General features: G+C 43.5%; 2 protein-coding genes across 7 annotated transcripts in view; one reads left to right on the top strand and one right to left on the bottom strand.

Moving 5' to 3' along the window:
• Nucleotides 1–2,243, bottom strand: part of PDILT (protein disulfide isomerase like, testis expressed) — a 61,678-nt gene extending 59,435 nt beyond the window's left edge. The window contains exon 1 of the mRNA XM_077986421.1: nt 1,901–2,243. The gene's annotated coding sequence lies outside the window, so the exon portion shown is untranslated. The remainder of the gene's footprint in view (nt 1–1,900) is intronic.
• Nucleotides 1–21,699, top strand: part of ACSM5 (acyl-CoA synthetase medium chain family member 5) — a 31,299-nt gene that overhangs the window by 7,749 nt on the left and 1,851 nt on the right. For 4 of the 6 annotated variants that reach the window (XM_077986420.1, XM_015125745.3, XM_015125744.3 and 1 more), the window contains exons 3-12: nt 790–1,000; nt 1,959–2,169; nt 3,990–4,133; nt 6,655–6,808; nt 10,532–10,611; nt 12,420–12,543; nt 13,713–13,793; nt 13,936–14,037; nt 19,589–19,716; nt 19,805–19,904. In XM_077986420.1, the coding sequence (XP_077842546.1) occupies nt 937–1,000; nt 1,959–2,169; nt 3,990–4,133; nt 6,655–6,808; nt 10,532–10,611; nt 12,420–12,543; nt 13,713–13,793; nt 13,936–14,037; nt 19,589–19,716; nt 19,805–19,904 (1,188 nt within the window). In that variant the 5' untranslated portion in view covers nt 790–936. Of the gene's footprint in view, nt 1–789; nt 1,001–1,958; nt 3,224–3,989; nt 4,134–4,941; nt 6,507–6,654; nt 6,809–10,531; nt 10,612–12,419; nt 12,544–13,712; nt 13,794–13,935; nt 14,038–19,588; nt 19,717–19,804; nt 19,905–21,699 lie in introns of those variants that run through there. The other 2 variants (XR_013411911.1, XR_013411912.1) reach the window with 2 other exon arrangements.

Consider the following 21,699-nt stretch of genomic DNA (forward strand, 5'->3'; position numbering starts at 1 on the left):
AATAGCCAAAAAGTAGAACCAACCCTAATGTCTGTCAACTGATGAATGGATAAACAAAATGTGGTCTATCCATACAGTGGAATATTATTCAGCCATCAAAAGAATGTAATACCAATTCATGATATGACATAGATAAATATTGAAAGCATTGTACAAAGTGAAAGAAACCAGACATAAAGCTACATATTGTATGATACCATTCATATGAAATATCCAGAAGATGCAAATCCATAGAGACAGAAAGCAGATAAGTGGTAGCCAGGAGCTGGAGGAGGAGGGAATGGGGAGGGACTGCTAATTTGTACAGTGTTTCTTTATAGGGCAACAAAAGTGTTCTGGAATTAGAGAATGGTGATAGCTACACAACCTTGTGAATATATTAAGAAACAGTGAGTTGTGTGCTTTAAAATGGTGATTTTTCTGGTACCTGAATTATATTTCAATAAAAAAGGGAAAAACAGAAAACAGCGTAAATCACGTGCTACCTTTTGCATTAAAAAGATAGTAGGAAAAATATATGTGCTTGTGTTTGCCTAAAGAAACTATGGAAGGATATGCAAAAAACTAATACAATTGGTTACTTAGTGAGGCAGAGGAAGTAGAAAACAGGGCAGATAGGTACAAGGAAGGGAGCAAGCCTTTTCAATGCATGCCTTTCCATATTGCTTTGCTTTTGGAACCCTGTGAATTTTACATAAACTACTATAAAACATTAAACAACAGCAACAAGCAAACAAAAATTCTCAATAAATTACTTCTATTTTTTTTTCTGCCTGCACCACCATCTAGGCTGGACACCGCCCCCCAAATCCTGCCTTCTGGTGGGTCAATGGCACAGGAGCAGAGATCAAGTGGAGCTTTGAGGAGCTGGGGAAGCAGTCCAGGAAGGCAGCCAATGTGCTGGGGGGTGCATGTGGCCTGCAGCCTGGGGACAGAATGATGCTGGTACTCCCACGGCTCCCGGAGTGGTGGCTGGTCAGTGTGGCTTGCATGCGGACAGGTCAGTAAGCAGGGCGGCTGGGAATTTTAGCTGGGGTCAGACACAACCTGCCAGAGCTTTGCGGTGTCCACAGAGTCTTGAAGATGGAGCGAAAATAAACCCTATGTGGAGTTGTGCTTACTTCCTATTTGCCCAAGAGTCACAGACCTGATTGTATAATAGGGGCCAGACAGTGATGTAATTGATAAAAGCAGGTCAGTGCAAGGCAGTAGGGAGTGGTGAGGACTGCGGCAAACGGGAGATCACATGCTTTATCAAATGGGGTCGCTGCTTCTCAACTCGAACCAAATGTTCCCACGACAGGATGAATACCGGTGTTATCAGAACTTCTGATTTGTAATGGAAAACTCTGGATTTTTATGAAAAATCCTCCTGTCTTTTAATGTTGGCATCTGTCATTTTAAAAAGTCCTGACTGGGACAAATCAAGCTTATTTTCTGCTGGTCGTGGTTTGGGAGCCTTGCTTTAGTTGCTAGAATTTTACCTGAACAACGCAGTTATAGATGAGGGACTCCTATAACCAATCTATGTTAGTTTCACTCTTAGACTTTATGATTCTCATTATCACAGCATTATCCAGCTGCCAAAGGAAGGCAGATAAAGAGGAAATAAAAGAACTAGTGATATTATCCCTTGCAGGAGGTTAGGGGGACAGCTCCTCCTGTTGTCACGAATGTCCAGGGCAGTGAAACATTACCTTCTTAGAATGGTTCCTTCAGCAGAGAAACAGAGGAGGAAAGAGGCCGCAGTGAGCCTAGCAAGCCTCCGCTGATGCTGAGTGAATGAGTGATCACGCACTTATTCAGAAGGCTAGGGTTTTTAGGCTGCTGTTATTATTGTTACCTCTTCCAGCTCAGGCATTCCAACCCTCCCCAGCCCCTTCCTGCCCTCATCTCTTACCTCTATACCCAAGACCTTCCCTGCTATCCAGTCAACATCCACTTCTGTTTTATGCCAGGGGTTGTCATGATTCCGGGTGTCACTCAGCTGACGGAGAAGGACCTCAAGTACCGGCTGCAGGCGTCCAGGGCCAAGTCCATTATCACCAGTGACTCCCTAGCTCCAAGGGTGGATGCCATCAGTGCTGAATGCCCCTCCCTCCAGACCAAGCTGCTGGTGTCAGACAGCGACAGTCGGCCAGGCTGGTTGAACTTCAGGGAACTCCTCCGGTGAATTGGGGTTCTCCAGGAGAACAGCAGAAAAATGAAATCATTTCCCCTTTAAGCAACAAAAGATGAAATGCGTTGCTGATTTCACACACAGAGGGTGAATCAGAGTGGAACACTCCCCTTGGCAGCCAGACTGACCTGAGCATAATCCTGGTCACCACCTTAATGTTCAAGGTCGCTCATTCAGTCAGTGCTGGATTTGTCAGCAGCTTTTCTGTGCTTCATTTGCTTCTATAATGGCGGTAGTGGTTATTAGAGCTACCGTTCAGAGTACATGAAATAACCTATATGGTGCATTTAGTACATAGCAGGTGGTCAATTAATAATCAACTTATGGCCGTGTATTGGGTACTTAGCGTATTCCTAGATACTGTGCTATGTAAGCCTTCACCTTCATTCATTCATGTAGCAAAGGTTTAATGAACATCTATTTCGTGACAAGCATTGTGTTTGGTGTTCAGAACACCATAATGGATAAGACATCATCTTATTTAATTCCTGAAAAGGACATGATGATGTGCCCTTCAACCCAGTTTTACAGATGAGGAAACTGAGGCTTGGAAAACTAAAGTGACTTGCCCAAGGTGCTAAAAAGTAGTTAAGTCAGAATTGGGCAGGGCCGAGACCCTATCTGCCTTAGAGCAAGGACCTGGTGGAAACCCTTCTTAGAATTTGAGACTTTGTCCTGATTGGAAGCCAGAACCCAAAAGGGGCCTCTCAGGGGCCTGAACAATTGAGTCACGAATGCTCACCCCACAGACCAGCTGCATCAGATTCACCTGGATGCTGTTTTGAATACAGATGACAAGGCCTCACATCTGACCTACTTAACCAGACATAGATGAGCAAGAGCCCTTGAGATCTTTTTTTAAAAAATCAGCCCATAGTCCTGGGCGCCGTGGCTCACGCCCATAATCCCAGCACTTTTGGAGGCCGGGGCAGGTGGATCACCTGAGGTCAGGAGTTTGAGACCAGCCTGATCAACATGGAGAAACCCCTTCTCTACTAAAAATACAAAATTAGCTGGGCGTGGTGGTGCATGCCTATAATCCCAGCTACTCGGGAGGCTGAGGCAGGAGAATCACTTGAACCCAGGAGACGGAGGTTGCAGTGAGCCAAGATTGCGCCATTGCACTCTAGCCTGGGCAACAAGAGCAAAACACTGTCTCAAAAAAAAAAAAAAAATCAGCCCATATAGTTTTGAAGAGCTGTCAGGTGGGCCTAGATCAGTGGTTCTCAATTTTGGTTGTTACTAGAATTACTGAGAAGCATTTAAGAAAACATCAAAGATTCCGATTTTATTTTGTTCAGAGTGGATAGACAAGTTTCTTCCAAAAATTTACCAGGGGACTTCACGTTGCAGCCAGGGATGAGAGCCAGTGGATTAGCTGGTCATCCAGATCTCAGAACTTTGGGAATTACCCAGATCTCAAAATCCCATACTGGGGGAAACCTTTAGAAAACAGTTCTAAATTATTAGAAATTGCGGTGGGGGTGGAAACTGTGCCTAAATGTGCAGAATTATAGACACGGACATGTGTGTGTTCTACCAGAAAGTCCTCATACTTTGGTAAGAAAGCATGGGCTCTTTTGAGTGAGTTATTTAACCATTTGAGCCTCAGTTTCCTTGTCTGCAAAAGGGTTATAATGATAGTACCTACCCTATGAGGTGATTGCAGGTTACCCAAGCCAGAGCTTTCAGCACAGCACCTCACACGTGATGTTTGTGAAACGATAGTCATATTGTTGTTATACATATTACCAGTGCTACTAACTGTTTTTACTATGGTAGCGCCACCTAGTGTTTTTACGTTTTACAGGGAGGCACCTACAGAGCACAACTGCCTGAGGACAAAGAGTCGAGACCCGCTGGCCATCTACTTCACCAGCGGAACCACCGGGGCCCCCAAGATGGTCGAGCACTCCCAGAGCAGCTACGGACTGGGTTTTGTGGCCAGCGGAAGGTACCAGAGCAGCTTGTCTAGAGGATCCAAGAACAGAAAGTGGCGAGTGGTCTGGAGGGAGTGGCGTGAGGGGAAAGATGTCAGGAGCTGAGGTCAAAGAGCCAATAGGAGCAGCTCAGGAAGGATCTTGATGATTCTGGATTTTACTCTGAGTGAGGTGAAAAGCCACTGGAGGTTTCTTTTTAAATCGTAGCCATATATATATATATACACACACACACACACACACACACACACACACACACACACATATACACATACATACATAAACATATACATACATATATTATAAATGTACCCTTTTAACCATTTTAAGTGTATAGTTTAATGTCATTAAATACATTCACACTGTTGTGCAACCATGATCACCATCCATTTCCAGAATTTACTTTATCTTTCCAAATGAGAACTATGCCCCCATTACCCAATAATGCCCCGTTACCCTCTCCCCTCACCCCTGGTAATCTCTATTTTACTTTTCATTTCCGTGAATTTGATACTCCAGGTATTTCGTATGATTGGCATCATGCAGTCTGTCCTTTTGTTTTGCAATTTGGCTTCTTTCACTTAGCATAATGTCCTCAAGTTTCATCCATGTTGTGGCATGTGTCAAAATTTCCCTCCCTTTTAAGACTGAAAAATATTCCATTGTATGGATAGACCACATTTTATTTGTTTTTATTATTTTATTTTATTTTTATTTTTTTGAGACAGAGTTTTTCTCTTTTGCCTAGGCTGGAGTGCAGTGGTGCAATCTCCGCTCACTGCAACCTCTGCCGTCCAGTTTCAAGCGATTCTCCTGCCTCAGCCTCCCAGGTAGCTGGGATTACAGGTGCCTGCCATCACACCCGTCTAATTTTTGTATTTTTAGTAGAGATGGGGTTTCACCATGTTGGCCAACCTCGTCTCGAACTCCTGACCTCGTGATCCTCCCGCCTCGGCCTCTCAAAGCGCTGGGATTATAGGCATGAGCCACTGCGCCTGGCCTCGACCACATTTTAAATAATCCATTCACCTGTTGATAGACACTTGGGTAGCTTCCACATTTTGGCTGTTGTCAATAATGTTGCTATAAACACTGGCATACGAGTATCTGTTAGAGTCTCTGCTTTTACTTCTTTTGGGTATACATGCAGAAATGAAATTGCTGGATCACATGGTAATTCTATGTTTAATTTTTTTTGAGAAGCATTGGATATTTTGAGCAGAGGAGTGACGTAATCTAATATGTTTTTTAAAGGCTCACTCAGGATGTTGGGTTCACAATGAAACTGTAGAGGAAACAGCTAAAGAAGATGACTAGTGCATTAAGAGGCAAGCATGGTAGCTTGCCCGGGGAGAAGTGGGAGAAGAGATGAGATTCTGAATGTATTTTCAACCTAGACCCAATAAGACTTGCTGACAGAGTCAGTGTGGAATAAGAAGGAGGAGTCAAGGATGGCTCTAAGAAGAATGGCCTGAACAACCGGAAGCGCTAAATGATGGGGGAAGAACTGTGGGATGAGCTGTCTAGTGGGAAGAAAACAGAGTTTGTTTATAGAGTTGTCAATTTGAGAGTCTTCTTAGACATCTCCATCGCCTTGTTAAAAGTGGAGATGTTGAGTGGGCATTTGGATATACACGTCTGAAGTTAGAGAGAAAGATTCATGCTGAACTTATCAGTGTAAAGATGGTATTTCATACCATGAGATGGGATGAGATCAGCAAAGTGTAATATAAACTGAAAAGAGAATGGGTCTCAGGACTGAGTGCCTGAGGCATTTCTGCACTGAAGGGGAGACCAGGAGGACTCAGCAGAGGAGACTGAGAAGGGAACAGCCAATGAAAGGGGGAGAACCAGGAGTGCCTGTGTCCCAGGATTCAAGTGCATGACTGCTTTTCTGTCTTGCATGTTTGCAGACACTGTTTCCCATTCCTGGGATGCTCCTGCTTCTCTGCCTCACCTATATAATCCCTATGCATTGTTTATGTCTAACTCAAGTGTCATCTCCTCTACCAGAGCATTTCTCAGAAACTCATCTCCAACATTGCTCTGGATTAGGTGCCTATTCTCTGTAATTGCACAAGGCTTTGTGTTTAGCTCTGTTAAAACATGCTTTCCAGCGGCTTCCTAGATATTTATACTTCCTAAACTCTAAGGCCCTAAAGCAAGACGAATTGTTCATTTCTATATCCCTAGTGCTAACCCAGACTAAGTGCTAAATAAATGTTGCCTAAATAAAGTGACCTTAGCACAGAGTACTGAGGTTAACTTTTTCCCTTATAGATCACATCCACTGGACTGTGAACTTTCTGGAAACTCTTTTTGCTTCTGTATTCTTAGTCTAGGGCAGAGGTACATGGAAGATGCTCAATAAATGCTTGTTGAGACAATAGTTGACTTGATGGTTCTTGTTCAGGTTTCACAACTATAAGTGAGTACCCACTGAGCAGGGCTCCAAATGGGGTGATATAGATAATACAATCCTTCTTAAAGGTAGAGTCATCGCCAAGGGTGCTGACGTTCTCTAATTTTTGGCAGACGGTGGGTGGCCTTGACCGAATCGGACATCTTCTGGAACACGACTGACACTGGCTGGGTGAAGGCAGCCTGGACTCTCTTCTCTGCCTGGCCTAATGGAGCTTGTATTTTTGTGCATGAGCTGCCCCGAGTTGATGCCAAAGTTATCCTGAATGTAAGAGGAAAAACCAACAACACCCCATATGTGTTGGGTATAAATCAGATGAGTGGGATATAGATTTCAGGCTGCAGGAGAAAACACATGAATCAATGACTTTAAGGCTTCTTTAGTGTGGCTCCCGGGCCTTCCATAATCTGGTTCCTGACCACCTGGTTCCCTTCCATCACTGCCTATGCTCTAGCTAGATTCCTAGATTAAGACCATTTCATTGCTATTTCTCCTGCATGGGGTGCCCTTGTCTCCACCACTTTCTTCCTTATGCCTCTGCCACAACCCTAGGTATTTGTCAAACCCTTAGGCAAAATCAGTCTGTGCCTCAACTCCAAATGCTACTGTCCATGGTGTTTAACATGGCCCAACTAGAGAGTCCTGGTGACTCCTGCTCAGCCTCCCAGGGTCTTCTTATAGGGAGGGAGGAGATTGGTGCCCCCAGTCAAGACACAGGTCACCTTTCTCCAGCCCCCCGTATCCTAAGTGTCATTCCTGAAAATGTCAGAGGGCTCTTCTGCTCATATTATTTGTACTGAGATAAGCTGTATCACCTGGTAGCTAACTGCACAGGTCATGCCATCAGTCAAAGAGTCAGACCTGGACTCTGATCCTACACCTTTGATTCGCTAGTTATGTGGCCTTGGGGAAGTTGCCTAATCTCCCTGAACTGCAGTTTCAGCCTCACCTATAAGAAAGGGATAACGTATCTCTATAGAGTTGCTGTGAGAATGAAATGATACAAGGCAAAGGGGCCAGCACATAGTAAGTTCTTTTTTGAAATAATTTTTAATTTTTGTGGGTACATAGTAGGTGTATATATTTATGGGGTACATTAGATATTTTGATGTAGGCATGCCATGCATGAAAATCACATCATAGAGAATGAGGTATACATCCCCTGAAAGCATTTATCTTTTGTGTTACAATCTAATTATACTCTTTCAGTTATTTTAAAATATACAATTAAGTTTTTATTGACTAAAGTCACCCTGATGGGCTTTAAAATAATAGGTCTTATTCATTCATTCTATTACTTTGGTACCAACTAACCATCCCCACGTTTCTCTCAGCCCCCAACTACCCTTCCCAGCCTCTGGTAGTCATCCTTCTAATCTCTATTTCCATGAGGTCAATTGTTTTGACTTTTAAATCTCACAAATAAGTGAGAACATGTGAAGTTAGTCTTTCTGTGCCTGGCTTATTTCACTTAACATAATGATCTCCAGTTCCACCCATGTTATTGCAAATGACAGGACCTCATTCTTTTTTATGGATCCATTGTGTATATGTACATTTTCTTTATCCATTCATCTGTTGATGGACACTTACGTTGTTTCAAAACATAGTAGATTCTTTTTTAAAAAACAATTATTTTCATAGGTTATGGGGGAACAGTAACTAAAAGGTGGTGTTTGGTTACATTAGTAAGTTCTTTAGTGGTGATTTATAAGATTTTGGTGCACCCATCACCTAAGCAGTATACACTGCACCCAATTTGTAGTCTTTTATCCCTCACCCCCTTCCCACCCTTTCCCCCAAGTCCCTAAAGTCCATTATGTCATTCTTATGCCTTTGCATCTTCATAGCTTAACTCCCATTTATGAGGGAGAACATAAAATGTTTGGTTTTCCATTCCTGAGTTACTTTACTTAGAATAATAGTCTCCAATCTCATCAAGGTCCCTGTGAATGCCATTACTTCATTCCTTTTTATGGCTGAGTTGTATTCCATTATATATATTTATATACCACACTTTCTTTGTCCACTTGATTTATGGGCATTTGGGTTGGTTCCACATTTTTGCAATTGCAGACTGTGCTGCTATAAACATATATGTGCAAGTATCTTTTTCATAAAATGACTTCTTTTCCTCTGGGTAGATATCCAGTAGTAGGATTGCTGGATCAAGTGGTAGTTCTACTTTTAGTTCTTTAAGGAATCTCCACACTGTTTTCCATAGTGGTTGTACTAGTTTACATTCCTACCAGCAACGTAGAGGTGTTCCTTGTTCACTGCATCCATGCCAACATCTATTTTGATTTTTTGATTATGGCCATTCTTGCAGGAGTAAGCTGGTACCACATGGTGGACCAAATATAGTAGATTCTTAACCCATATTGATTGTTATCATCATGATCAAACTCATCACCATCATTATCCATGTAGTGCTTGATCAGCCAGTGTATGGACCTTCTCCTCGCATTGTCCCCAGCTCTGACATAGTGTTTTCATTATCTATTGCTATGTAATAAATTATACCCAAACATAGAACTTTAAAACACAAGCATTTATCTCACAGTTTCTGATGGTCAGGAAGCTGGAGGCAGCTTAATGAGGGGATTTGGGAATAGAGTCTCTCATGAGGTTGCAATCAAGAGGTCAGCAAAGTACGCTCGTGTTCATAGCAGCATTAACAATAACTAAAAGGTGAAAGCAACACAAGTGTCCATCCACAGATGAATGAACAAACAAAATGTGGTGTGTACATGCAAGGGAATATTACCCAGCCTTAAAAAGGAAGGACATCTTGTTATATGATATAATGTGGATAACCCTTGCGGACATTATGCTAAGTGAAACATGACAGTCATACAAGGACAAATATTGTATGATTCCACTTACATGAGATACCAAGAGTAGTCAAATTCATAGGCACAGAAAGTACAACGGTGTTTACAAGGAGTTAGGGGAGAGAGTAATGGGAAATTATTGTGTAATGGGTGCGGAGTTTAAGTTTGAGAGGATAAAAATAGTCCTGGAGGTGGATGGTAGTGATGGTTTCACAACATTGTGGAAATATTTAATCCCACTGGACTATACACTTAAAAACCATTCCAATGGGCAAATTCTATGTTGTGTGTATGTTACCACAATAATTTAAAAAAAGATATTAGCTAGGACTGCAATCATCTTAAGGATTGACTGAAGCTGAAAAATTGCTTACAAACTCATGGTGGCTGGGTACAGTAGCTCATGCCTGTAATCCCAGCACTTTGGGAGGCCAAGGCGTGTGGATCATGAGGTCAGGAGTTCACGACCAGCCTGGCCAAGATGGTGAAACCCCATGTCCACTAAATATACAAAAATTAGCCAGGCATAGTGGAAGGTGCCTGTAATTCCAGCTACTCGTGAGTCTGAAGCAGAGAATTCCTTGAACCTGGGAGATGGAGGTTGCAGTGAGCTGAGATCTTGCCACTGCACTCCAGCCTGGGTGACAGAGCGAGACTCCATCTCAAAAAAACAAAACAAAACAAAACAAATTCACTGGTGGTTTTTAGTAGACTTCAGTTTCTCACTGGGTGTTTGCTAGAGTCTCCAGTTTCTCACTGTGTGCACCTGTCCATAGGATGGCTTGAGCATACTGAAAACGTGGTGGCTTGCTTCCCCCAGAACAAGGGATCCAAGAAAGGGAGAGAGAAAGAACATCCAAGACAGAAACCGTAGTCTTTGTACAACTGAATCTTGAAAGTGATATTCATCACCTTGACAGTATGCCATTGCTGTCACAGACCCACTTTGGTATGAGGTGAGAGGGGATTCCTCCAAAGGTGCAAATGCTAGGAAGTAGGGGTCACTGGGCACCATCTTGGATGCTGGATTCCACACATAGTTTTCAACTTCTCTGCTTTGGTAGTGAGAATATAAAGATGCAGTGCATTTGGCTCCATCTTCATGGTCCCACCCCAGTGATTCTAAGGACATCTTTCCCCCTTTGCTTTTGTTTAGACTCTCTCTACATTCCCGATAACCACCCTCTGCTGTGTCCCAACCATCTTTCGGCTGCTTGTGCAGGAGGATCTGACCAGGTACAGCCCATGTGTTTGGTGCTTTGAGGGCCTAAGTATGTGAATATACAGCATGGGTATCCACACATACAACTATCCTCTCATTCCAACTCTCTTTCTATCTTTCTCTGTGTCTATATATTTTTCTGCCTCTCTCTTTGTCTCTCTCTCGCACACACATTTATACACATACACATTGACAAGTCAACATACCTGTAAACCTCACAGATGCCCCTCAAGAACAAGCTTCTGGCCCCCAAAAATTTGCATCCAGATGGAACTAAATAGATTTAGGGCAGTCTGAAATTTTAGCACCTGAGATAGGCTTCTCCCCACACCATACACCCATGGGCTATTCTCTCAGCAGTGTGTCTGCTACTTCTGTGAGGCGAGAGAAATGATTGGACAATTGTTAGCCACCTATGAAGTGGGGTTTGTGGCCAGGGCCCTCAGTTCTGGTGAAACTAACAAGCCCACACCACAGTAGATGCCCCAACTCTCAGCCTCAGACTCACACCAGCCAACTGTTCTCTGACCACATGCCATTGGGCACCCAAGAGAAAGGGACAAGGCACTGATGATGGCTCCATCCTGGATGAAGCCAAAGCAACATCTTCTGGCAGAACAGGGCTAGTTGCTGGGGTATATGGAGAAAGGCCCACCGTCCTTCAGTACCCACCAACCCTGACCTATTCTCCCTCTTTTGTCCTCCCCCAAGTCATGAGGAGTCATCCTCTCATCTTTCCTAATCACATAAATCTACCCACCAAGTGCCCAGAGGAGGGAGTTCTTACATGCTTCTAAAAGTGAATTCTTCTCCAACGTAAGAAGTTCATCCCATTCGGTGATCTGATGTGTGCATCTCCAGATGATTTTGGCTGAAAGCAAGCTCCAAGTACCTTGTTAAGAACAATGTCGTTGAATGCCATTTGGTAGTACTAAGCAACTTCGTCAAGCCAATTTGATCTCCCCTCTCCTCCAAGATCAAAAATGTACTTGCAATCACTGATTTTTTTTTTCTTTTAGTTTGGATGATTTGTTGAACAGAAAGGGCGTTTTGCAACATAATTAATCTGTAGGAATTTGTGGGATTCTTAGAGGACTAATTTTTATCTTTTCAATTTTCTTTTCTCTCCTTTCTCTTCCTCTTTCTTATTTATTTATTTATTTATTTAAGAGACAGCGTCTTGCTCTGTCGCCTAGGTTGGAGTGCAGTGGCATGATCTTGGCTCACTGCAACCTCCGCCTCCTGGATTCCAGCTTTCCTCCCACCTCAGCCTTCCAAGTAGTTGGGACTACAGGCATGTGCCACCATACCCGGCTAATTTTTTGTATTTTTTGGTAGAGACGGGGTTTTACCACATTGACCAGGCTGGTCTTCAACTCCTGAGCTCAAGCAATCTGCCCACCTTGGCCTCCCAAAGTGCTGGGACTACAGGTGTGAGCCATGGTGCCTGGCCTATCTTTTCAATTTCTAATTGATTTATCTATCCTTTTCAATCAGATTATTGTCCTAACCAATTTATGATCAGTTTTTTTCCAACTAAATTATTTTGGCCAAGTTACCTGGAACTCACCATATTATGCCAACACCTATTATATGAGCTTCTGATTTTATCCCAAACTCAGATAGGGTGAATCTTTTAAAAATTATCTGTCCATGAGGAGAATGGTTGCAAAGCCAGAGGATGGACTCACTTAGAGCAGGTTAAAAAGCAGGGCCGTCTACCCTCTAGTGCCTGTGGGTGTTTACGTCTGGGCAGTGGCACCAGAAGGCGGGTGGTATGAAGATCCTGACATAGGTGGCCTTGTTTTCCTGCCTGAGAAAGGTACCAGTTTCAGAGCCTGAGGCACTGTCTGACCGGAGGAGAGGCCCTCAACCCTGACGTGAGGGAGAAGTGGAAACGCCAGACCGGTGTGGAGCTGTACGAAGGCTATGGCCAGTCTGAAACGGTGAGTACTGGAGGGACCAGGTCCCCTCCAGGGCTTCCTGCCTCTCCAGCTGTAACCTCCCTGAAGCTTCTCAGGGACCACCCCACCACTCCTCCACCCAGGGGAGAAGCTGATAACAAAACTCCATCAGCTTTCCTTCCCTTTTGATTTCCATATGTTCTCACTTATAAGCGGGAGCTAAGCTATGAGGATGCAAAGACATACAAAGTGGTATAAAAGACTCTGGAGACTCAGAAGGAGGAAGGTGGGAGGAGGGGTGTGAGGGTAAAGAAACTACATATTGGGTATAATGTACACTACTCAGGTGACAGATGCACTAAAATCTCAGAATTCACCACTGTAGAATTCATCCATGTTACAAAAAAACGCTCATACCCAAAAACCTATTGAAATACACACACAACAGACACACACACACACACACACACACACTTCTTAAAAATTAAAAAAAGGTACTTTAAAGTGCTTTTACAACTATACCATGACCAGCAAACCAGCCCTCACGGTTGAATGCATTGTTTGTCTCTACCAAGACAGCCTACATGTGCGGCTGTTCAGAGTCCCAGATTCTAAGCAGCGTCCTCTACAGTCATCTAGGAAGAGATCTGGGGATCAACTGAGTCTTTTGGCTCAGAGATGCATTAAGTTCTTTATGTTTGAGTGCCCCCTGGAGTGCCCCATAACTGTTTGTTGACTATGGAAAGAAAAGAAGAAAGGCAAGAAGGAAGGAAGAAAATAGGAAGAAAATGAAGAAGGAAGGGAGAGAGGAAATAAAGAAAAGAGAAAGGAAAGGAAGGGGAAAAAGATGAAAGGAAGGAAGGAAATAGTGAAGAAAGAAGAAGGGAGGACAGAGGAAAATGGAGAATGAAATAACGGGGAAAGGAATGAAATAAAGGAGGAAATAAAATGAAGGAGGGAAGAAAAAAACAGGAAAGGAGAAAGGAAAGAGGAAAGGAAAGAAGGAAAGGAAGGAGTGAGGGAGGAAGAAAAAAGAAAAAAGGGAGGAAGAAAGGAGAGAAATGGAGAGAGCAGAAGGGAAAGAAAGAAGAAAGTGAGGGAGGAGAAAAAAGAGGATGAGAGAAAGAGTTAACAGGCAGGGGGAGAGAAAGGCGTGGTCCAGGAAAGAAGCTAAGTGGAAAGGTTCTTTATCCGTACTGCTTTCTCCCCAGGTTGTCATCTGTGCCAATCCAAAAGGCATGAAAATCAAGTCTGGATCCATGGGGAAGGCAGTCCCACCCTACGATGTGCAGGTAGCAGCCTCCCCTAACTTCTGGCGAGGCCTGGCGTGGAGAGGAGAAAGACACACAGGCCTGGCTGGCACGGGCCTCTGGGCTGCTGCAGTAGCCCAGGGTGTAGACACTCATACATGCACCTCTGTGATCTCCCTGCCAGATTGTGGATGATGAGGGCAATGTCCTGCCTCCTGGAGAAGAGGGGAATGTTGCCATCCGTATCAGACCCACCCGGCCCTTCTGTTTCTTCAATTGCTATTTGGTAAGAGACGGGAACAGCCGTTCTCATGACAGTGACTGTGTGCTAAGCATTGTGCACCACACTTTGTAAATATCTATTTGTTTAACCCCTACAATGACTGCATGAGGTAGGTTGCTACTATTATTAGTAAAGTTCTGTTATTGATAAGGAAGACTATTATTGATAAGGAAGCTGATACAAAGGGGAAGTGACTTATCCAGCATCATGCAACTAGCACAGGCAGGACATGGGATTTAAACAGGGGTGTGTCTGAAAGCGCAAACATACGACATGAGGGCAGCACCGTTGTTTTAATGAGGAGAAAATCGAGGTGCAGTAAAGGAAAGGAGCTTCTGAAGGTCAAACTGCAGCCGGGTGCGGTGGCTCACACTTGTAATCCCAGCACTTTGGGAGGCCAAGGCAGGTGGATCACCTGAGGTCAGGAGTTCAACACCAGCCTGGTCAACATAGTGAAACCCCGTCTCTACCAAAAATATAAAAAGTAGCCAGGCGTGGTGGCACGTGCCTCTAATCTCAGCTACTTGGGAGTCTGAGGCAGCAGAATCGCTTGAACCGGGGAGGAGGAGGTTGCAGTGAGCCGAGATCGCAGCACCGCACTCCAGCCTGGGCAAAGGAGCGAGACTCCATCTCAAAAAATAATAATAATAGTAAATTAATAAATACATAAAGGTCAAACTGCACTATTGTGTCAGAGCTGTCTTCAGGATTCTCTTTGTGGTTTGCTAGCAGGGAACAAACCTGAGATTTCAGTCCAAGTTTCTGGGATAATTTAGTAATTGCTTCTCTTTTGTATTCACCTTGGCTGGTGTTTATGTTGGGCTTTCGTTTCTTCACAGCTTTCTCTATAAAACCCTCAGACGTGACTGCACTAGAAACTCTGGCAAGCGTCAGTTATTGCTGATGCTTGAGCCCCACCTCAGGTTAATTAAAATCAACATTTCTGGTGTGGATCAGTTTCCCAGGTGATTCGAATGTGCAGCCAAGCCTGAGAGCCACTGCTTAATAGAAATGCCATCTCATGTGTCTATTAAGCTGTCAATCAGCTACAGAATTAGAAGGAGCAGAAACAAACCAGTCCATTTGTTTTTGGAATGTTGCATTTTAATGGTTTTTCTGTGACTACAAGAGAAATAATCTTTTACTTTATTTTGTTTAAAATCACAGAAACTTACAAAAACCCACAACATAGTAATCATGCCAAGCTGAGATCATGTTAACATTTTAATGTATTTTTCTGCTAATCAGTCTTGGAAACAATAGTAAATCTTTGACCCCACTGAAAAATGTATTCATTCATTATTTATTTACTTGGTGCCACTCGGTGTGGAGCAGGACTCTGGTACTTACTGCACTTGTACACATTCTTTCTGGTTGTGAGATCATTCCACTGAGTGTACTAAAGTAATTTGAAAAGTTATTTGCTAGACAAGAATCTTTAATTTTTTTGACTGATTCTTTCCATCATCTGTACCAACAGATAGTTTTCTTTCCAGATCTTTTTTGTTTTGTTTTGCAACACTGTCTTCTCACTCTGTTGCCCAGGCTGGAGTACAGTGGTGTGATCTTGGCTCACTGCACTGCCGCCTCCTGGGCTCAAGCAACTCTCGTGTTCCAGTCTCCCGAGTAACTGGGACTTCAGGCGCACACCATTTCGCCGGGGTAATTTTGGTATTTTTAGTAGAGGCGGGATTTCGCCATCTTGGTCAGAGTGGTCTGGAATTTCTGGCTTCAAGTGATCTGCCTGGCTCGGCCTCCCAAAGTGCTGGGATTACAGGCATGAGCCACAGTGCCTGGCCCAGCTCATTCTTAATTAAGAGAAAAATATTAAATCTCTTCTGTGAGAATCATGAAACGTGAAAATTATTACAGAGAATCTCAAACCAAAATTGTTCTGTGATTTTTGATAAGCTAAGCTCATTCTCCCCCCACAATAAACATAAACATTTCAAATTCATGTTGGTCATTCCCATTTAGTGGAATTGCACATGTCAGTTACATGAATATGCCCATGTCAACTTTATAACCCATATAAGGAATATGCTTATTTTCCTAGGGAAACAAATTGTCAAATGCACAAATGTTTGTTATAGTGCTGGCTGTTTATAACAGATAAAAAAGGTGGAGGGACTATCTAAATTTCTAATACCAGAAATTAGTTATGTAAAGAATTATATTATATTATAGCATTGTGAACAAAAGCAAAAAAAAAAAAAAAGAAAAAGAAAGAAAGTAAGAAAAAGAACAAAAAGGAGAAAAAGAAGAGAGAAAAAAAAATTTAAAAAGTACCCAAATTTCTAACACAGGAATTTGCTCAAATAGCTAATATCACCACCACACAGAAATATTATGCAACTATTTAATACAGTTTTTTTGGAAGCAGGGTCACATTCTGTCACCAAGGCTGGAGTGCAGTGGCACAATCATGGCCACTGCAACTTCGACTTCTTGGGCTCAGGTGATCCTCACACCTCAGCCTCCCGAGTAGCTGGAACTACAGGCACACGCCACCACACCCAGCTAATTTTTTTTTTTTTTTTGTAAAGATGGGGTTTCACCATGTTGCCCAGGCTGGTCTTGAATTCCTGGGCCCAAGTGATCCACCTGCCTCAGCCTGCCAAAATGCTAGGATTACAGGCATGAGCCACCACGCCCAGCCTATAGGAGTTCTTAATATATTCTTTATATTGGTCATTTGTTGTAAGAGTTGCTAATATCTTCCTCCCCGGTGGTAGCTTATCTTTTCACTTTCTTTCACTTTCTTTAAGCTATTTTTCTTGAACAGAAGCGTTTATTTCCATGTCATCAAATCATTAAGTTTTTAAATGTTATGGATAGTGCTTTTTGTGTCTTATAAAATCATTTTCAACTTTGGGGTAGGAAATACACATATTCACCTATAGTTTCTTCCAACAGTTTTATAGTTCGGCTTTTGACATTTAAGTTTATAATCCATCTGTGGTTGATGTATACATGGTATGAGATAGGGGTCTATTTTATTTTTCTCTATATGAAAAACCAATTTGTTGAATAAATCCTCCTTTTCCCAGTTTTCTGTCATGACAATTTTGTCAGATATAAAAGTGTAATATAGGCCAGGTGTGGTGGCTCACACCTGTAATCCCAGGACTTTGGGAGGCCAAGGCGGGTGGATCACCTGAGGTCAGGAGTTAGAGACCAACCTGACCAATATGGAGAAACCCCATCTCTACTAAAAATATAAAAATTAGCTGGGTGTGGTGGCGGGCAACTGTAGTTCCAGCTACTTGGGAGGCTGAGACAGGAGAATTGCTCGAATCCGGGAGGCAGAGGTTGCAGTGAGCTGAGATCACACCACTGCACTCCAGCCTGGGCAATAGAGTGGGACTCCATCTCAAATAAATAAATAAATTTTTGAAAGTTTGATATAGTCATAGTTAGGTTTTGGCACTTTCTTGTATTTCTTTGATCACTTACTCTGTCTCCGTACTGATACCATAAAGTCTTATCCACAAAAGCATTACCGTAAGTTTTCATATGTGAGAGAATGACTCTATCCTTGTTTTTCAACTTATTTAGAAGTGTTTTACCTATTCTTAGCCCTTTGCTCATTCATTTACATTTTAGAATCAACTGTCAAGTTCCTTGGAAAATGTTTGCTAGCATTTTGACTAGAATTGTATTGTCTATAAAACAGCTTAGGGATAATTGACATCTCTATTAATTAAGTCTATCTTGTTTTGTTTTGAGACAGAGTCTTGCTCTGTCACCCAGGCTGGAGTGCAGTGGTATGATCTTGGCTCACTGCACCCTCTGCCTCCTGGGTTCAAGTGATTCTCCTGCCTCAGCCTCCCGAGTAGCTGGAATTACAGCCACCCACCACCACACCCGGCTAATTTTTGTATTTTTAGTAGAGATGGGGTTTCTCCATGTTGGCCAGGCTGGTCTTGAACTCCTGACCTCAGGTGATCCGCCTGCCTTGGCCTCCCAAAGTGCTGGGATTACAGGCATGAGCTGCTGCACCAGGTCGATTAAGTCTTTCTTTCATTTATTTATATCTTCTTTAATGTTGTGTCGAGTTTTAAGTTTTCTCCATACACATCTTAGAGATTTTGTGCTAGATGTATTTTTAGGTATTGGTAGCTTATATTTTTTCTTTTTTCTCGGAAGGTACTTGTTGAATTGAGATATAATTTACCTACAATGAAATTCACCCATGTTACGTGTGCGGGTTGATGACTTTTAACACACATACGCCCCTGTGTAACTGCCACCACAGTCGAATATGGAACATTTTTCACCCCCAAATCCTCTCTTATTCCCCTTGACAGCCAATCCTCTCCACTCCAGACCCAGCAATTGATAAATTGTTTGTTGTCACTATGTAATAATTTTGCATTTTAAAAAAAGAACTTCATATAATGGAATCACTAACTATTCAAATTTGTCTGTCAGGTTTCTTTTACTCAGTATGATGTTTCTGCAAGTCATCTGTGTGTTTTCATGTATTTTTATTGCTGAGTAGTAGCTTTTTCTTTAAAACTTTGAGAATCGGAGTTTGATTGCTTTTCTCTTTCCTCTACTCTTGCCCCACACCAATGGGCTTTTTGGTGAGCCCTTCTCCCTCCCTTCCGTCCTTCCTCCCGTCCTTCCTTCCATCTTTCCTTCTTTCCTTCCCTTCTTTCTTTGTTTCTCTCTCTTTCTTTCTTTTCCTTCCTTCTTTCCCTCCTTCCCTCGCTCCTTCCTTCCTCCCTCCCTCCCTCCTTCCCACCTTTCATTCCTTCCTTTTCTTCTCTCTTTCTTTTCTCCCTTCTCTTCCCTTCTTTTCCCTTCCCTTCCCTCCCCTTCTCTTCCATCCCTCCCCTTCCCTCACCTCCCCTCCCCTTCCTTTCCCTTCCTTTTTTTCCTACTTGGAGTAGCCCAGGTTGGAGTGCAATGGCACAATCTCGCAACCTCGCCCTATAGCCCATGCTGGAGTGCAGTGGTAGAATCTCAGCTCACTGCAACCTCTGCCTCGTGGGCTTAAGCAATTCTCCTGCCTCAGCCTCCCGAGTAGCTGGCATTACAGACGTGCACTACCACACCCAGTTAATTTTTTCTATTTTTAGTAGAGATGGGGTTTCACTATGTTGGCCAGGCTTGTCTTGAATTCCTGACCTCAAGTGATGCACCCACCTCAGCCTTCCCCAGTGCTGGGATTACAGGCATGAACCACCACATCTGGCCTAGCCCTTCACTTTCTACCCTCAGTGATTCCCGAGCGCAAAGAGTATTTGTGTGTTCTTTTGTCCTAAAAAGCATAGCCAGTGGCCCTGTGGGGCCCTTCTAAGGATGGTGGTGGGTGGTTGCCCTTAACCATTCGCTGGCAGTTGATTCCAATCAAAAAAGGGAAATCCCATAACTAAACAGGGCCATAGCTCCCTGTCCATTGGGGAACTCTGGGCAGCCTGGACTTCAGGAACTCCTGAACTTTCTGTTGAGTGATCTCCAGCTTCCTACAGGGGGCTACCGGCGCAGTAACTGGCCTTAGCGGCTGTTCCCAGAGGGTCCTTCACGGGCTTTCTTTGTCTTTCAGGACAATCCTGAGAAGACAGCTGCATCAGAACAAGGGGACTTTTACATCACAGGGGACCGAGCTCGCATGGACAAGGATGGCTACTTTTGGTTCATGGGAAGAAATGATGATGTGATCAATTCTTCAAGGTCAAGTTGTCTGCACTTTCCTCCTCCCTTTGAAGTTTCATGGGGGTTGAGGGAAGTCCACTTGGAAGAGTTTGTTTTTCCCTTCCAGCTACCGGATCGGGCCTGTTGAAGTGGAAAGCGCCCTGGCAGAGCATCCTGCTGTCCTGGAGTCGGCCGTGGTCAGCAGCCCAGACCCCATCAGGGGAGAGGTAACCAGTGCACCCAAGAACACAGCCTCCTGCTTCTGTACCTATTAGCACCCAGCAGAACAAGCAGGAAGGCTCAGATTGTCCTGTATTTCACCTCCATCCATGTGCCACAAAGTTGAAATGCCACCATCAGACACACATTGCCTTCATGTCTTTAGAGATACAATTACTCTCTAAAGGGACGTAACGGGAAAACACCAACACTTTGCTTTTTAGCAGACACAACTGGGTCCCAAAGAGGCTGGCTATGGGGCAGGAGATCTTAGGGGGAGGTGCAGGCTCTGTTATCCATCCTGTCTACTAAAAAGTCATTTTCTATTTGCAGCTGAGGGCATAGCGAGCACACCAGTCACAGTTTGCTGATGGCTGTAACCTGAGAGGGATAGAATATGTATCCAAAATGACCTTGATATACCAGAAAGGTGGGCCAAATTTAATAAGCTGGGCTTTCATAGGAGAAATTTTTTTTTTTTTTTTTTTTGAGATGGAGTCTTGCTTTGTTGACCAGGCTGAAGTTCAGTGGCACAATCTTGGCTCACTGCAACCTCCGCCTCCCAAGTTCAAGCGACCTTCTTGCCTCAGCCCCCCTCCCAGTAGCTGGGATAACAGGCATGTGTCACCATGCCTGGCTAATTTTCGTATTTTTAGTAGAGACAGGGTTTCACCATGTTGGCCAGGCTGGAGTCTTAAACTCCTGACCTCAGGTGATCACTCGCTCCAGCCTCCCAAAGGGCTGGGATTACAGGCATGAGTCACTGCTCCCAGTCAGGAGAAATCTTCCTGTGGGTCCCAGAGGAATACATAGTATGTGAAAGATCAGATTACAGGCAGACTTAGCTACTTTTCACTGACTTACATCCAACATAATCCTAAAGCACAAGTTACCTTTTGAAAGTTAGTGCAACATCAGCCTGCATTCTCAGAAGCATCAGGACTGCAGGAGAGATTCTCAAAGTCTGGTTCTTGGACTGCTTGCAACTGTATCATCTGAGATTCTTGTTTAAAATACAGATTTGTAGACCTAAAGTCAGACTTATGGAATCATAATGACTGGGAATGCAGCCCAGAGAATCTGCATTTTAGCCAGCCACTCCTGACCAAGTGATTCTCCACTAAAATCAGAGGCCGTTAATATAGAATAAGGGAGGTGTGGAGTCCCATTGATGTGCTGAAGAAATCACACCTGAAACGTATGACTAGTTCTGTATGCCATGAGTTAACTGGGATTGTGACAAATGGCTGTGTGCTCAAACTTAATCCATGCACAGTGCTTAGAACTGAGTCTGGTGTGCAGAAAGTGCCCAACAAATGTTTAGTAGTTACAGTAGTGAGGAAGCTCTTCCTAAAAGCGTATCTGTCTGAACATGAAATGATAGTGGCCTTCCTCCCTGTGGGAAGTAAGCAAGGACAGTGAGCTACCCCTTAATAAAATACTGTTAACAGATAGGAATGCTGGAATTAATAAGCATCCGAGTGACCTTCCATTGCTAACAGAAACTGTGTTCTGTTTGTTGTGCTTGAGTCTGGGACACTTCCTCCTCCCTGGCATACGACAGCCTGCAGGAAAGATGTGGGCAGAGAGACCCAAGGTGTAGAATGTCCTTTGGAATGTCTGGAACAGAAGTGGTGCAGTTCAGGGTCTGCTGATTGCAAATGTTCATCCATGCAAACTCCCAAATACCTAGTCCCCCTTGAAATTGACTGCATTTTCCTCAGTCCCACCTGTTCAAACCCATACCTACCTACCTTGTTAGGAAAATCTGAAAGGAAATGGCCATAGGAGTGTATGAACCTC

The sequence above is a fragment of the Macaca mulatta genome, chromosome 20 (assembly GCF_049350105.2).
Source record: "Macaca mulatta isolate MMU2019108-1 chromosome 20, T2T-MMU8v2.0, whole genome shotgun sequence".
NCBI classification, from domain to species: Eukaryota; Metazoa; Chordata; class Mammalia; order Primates; family Cercopithecidae; genus Macaca; species Macaca mulatta.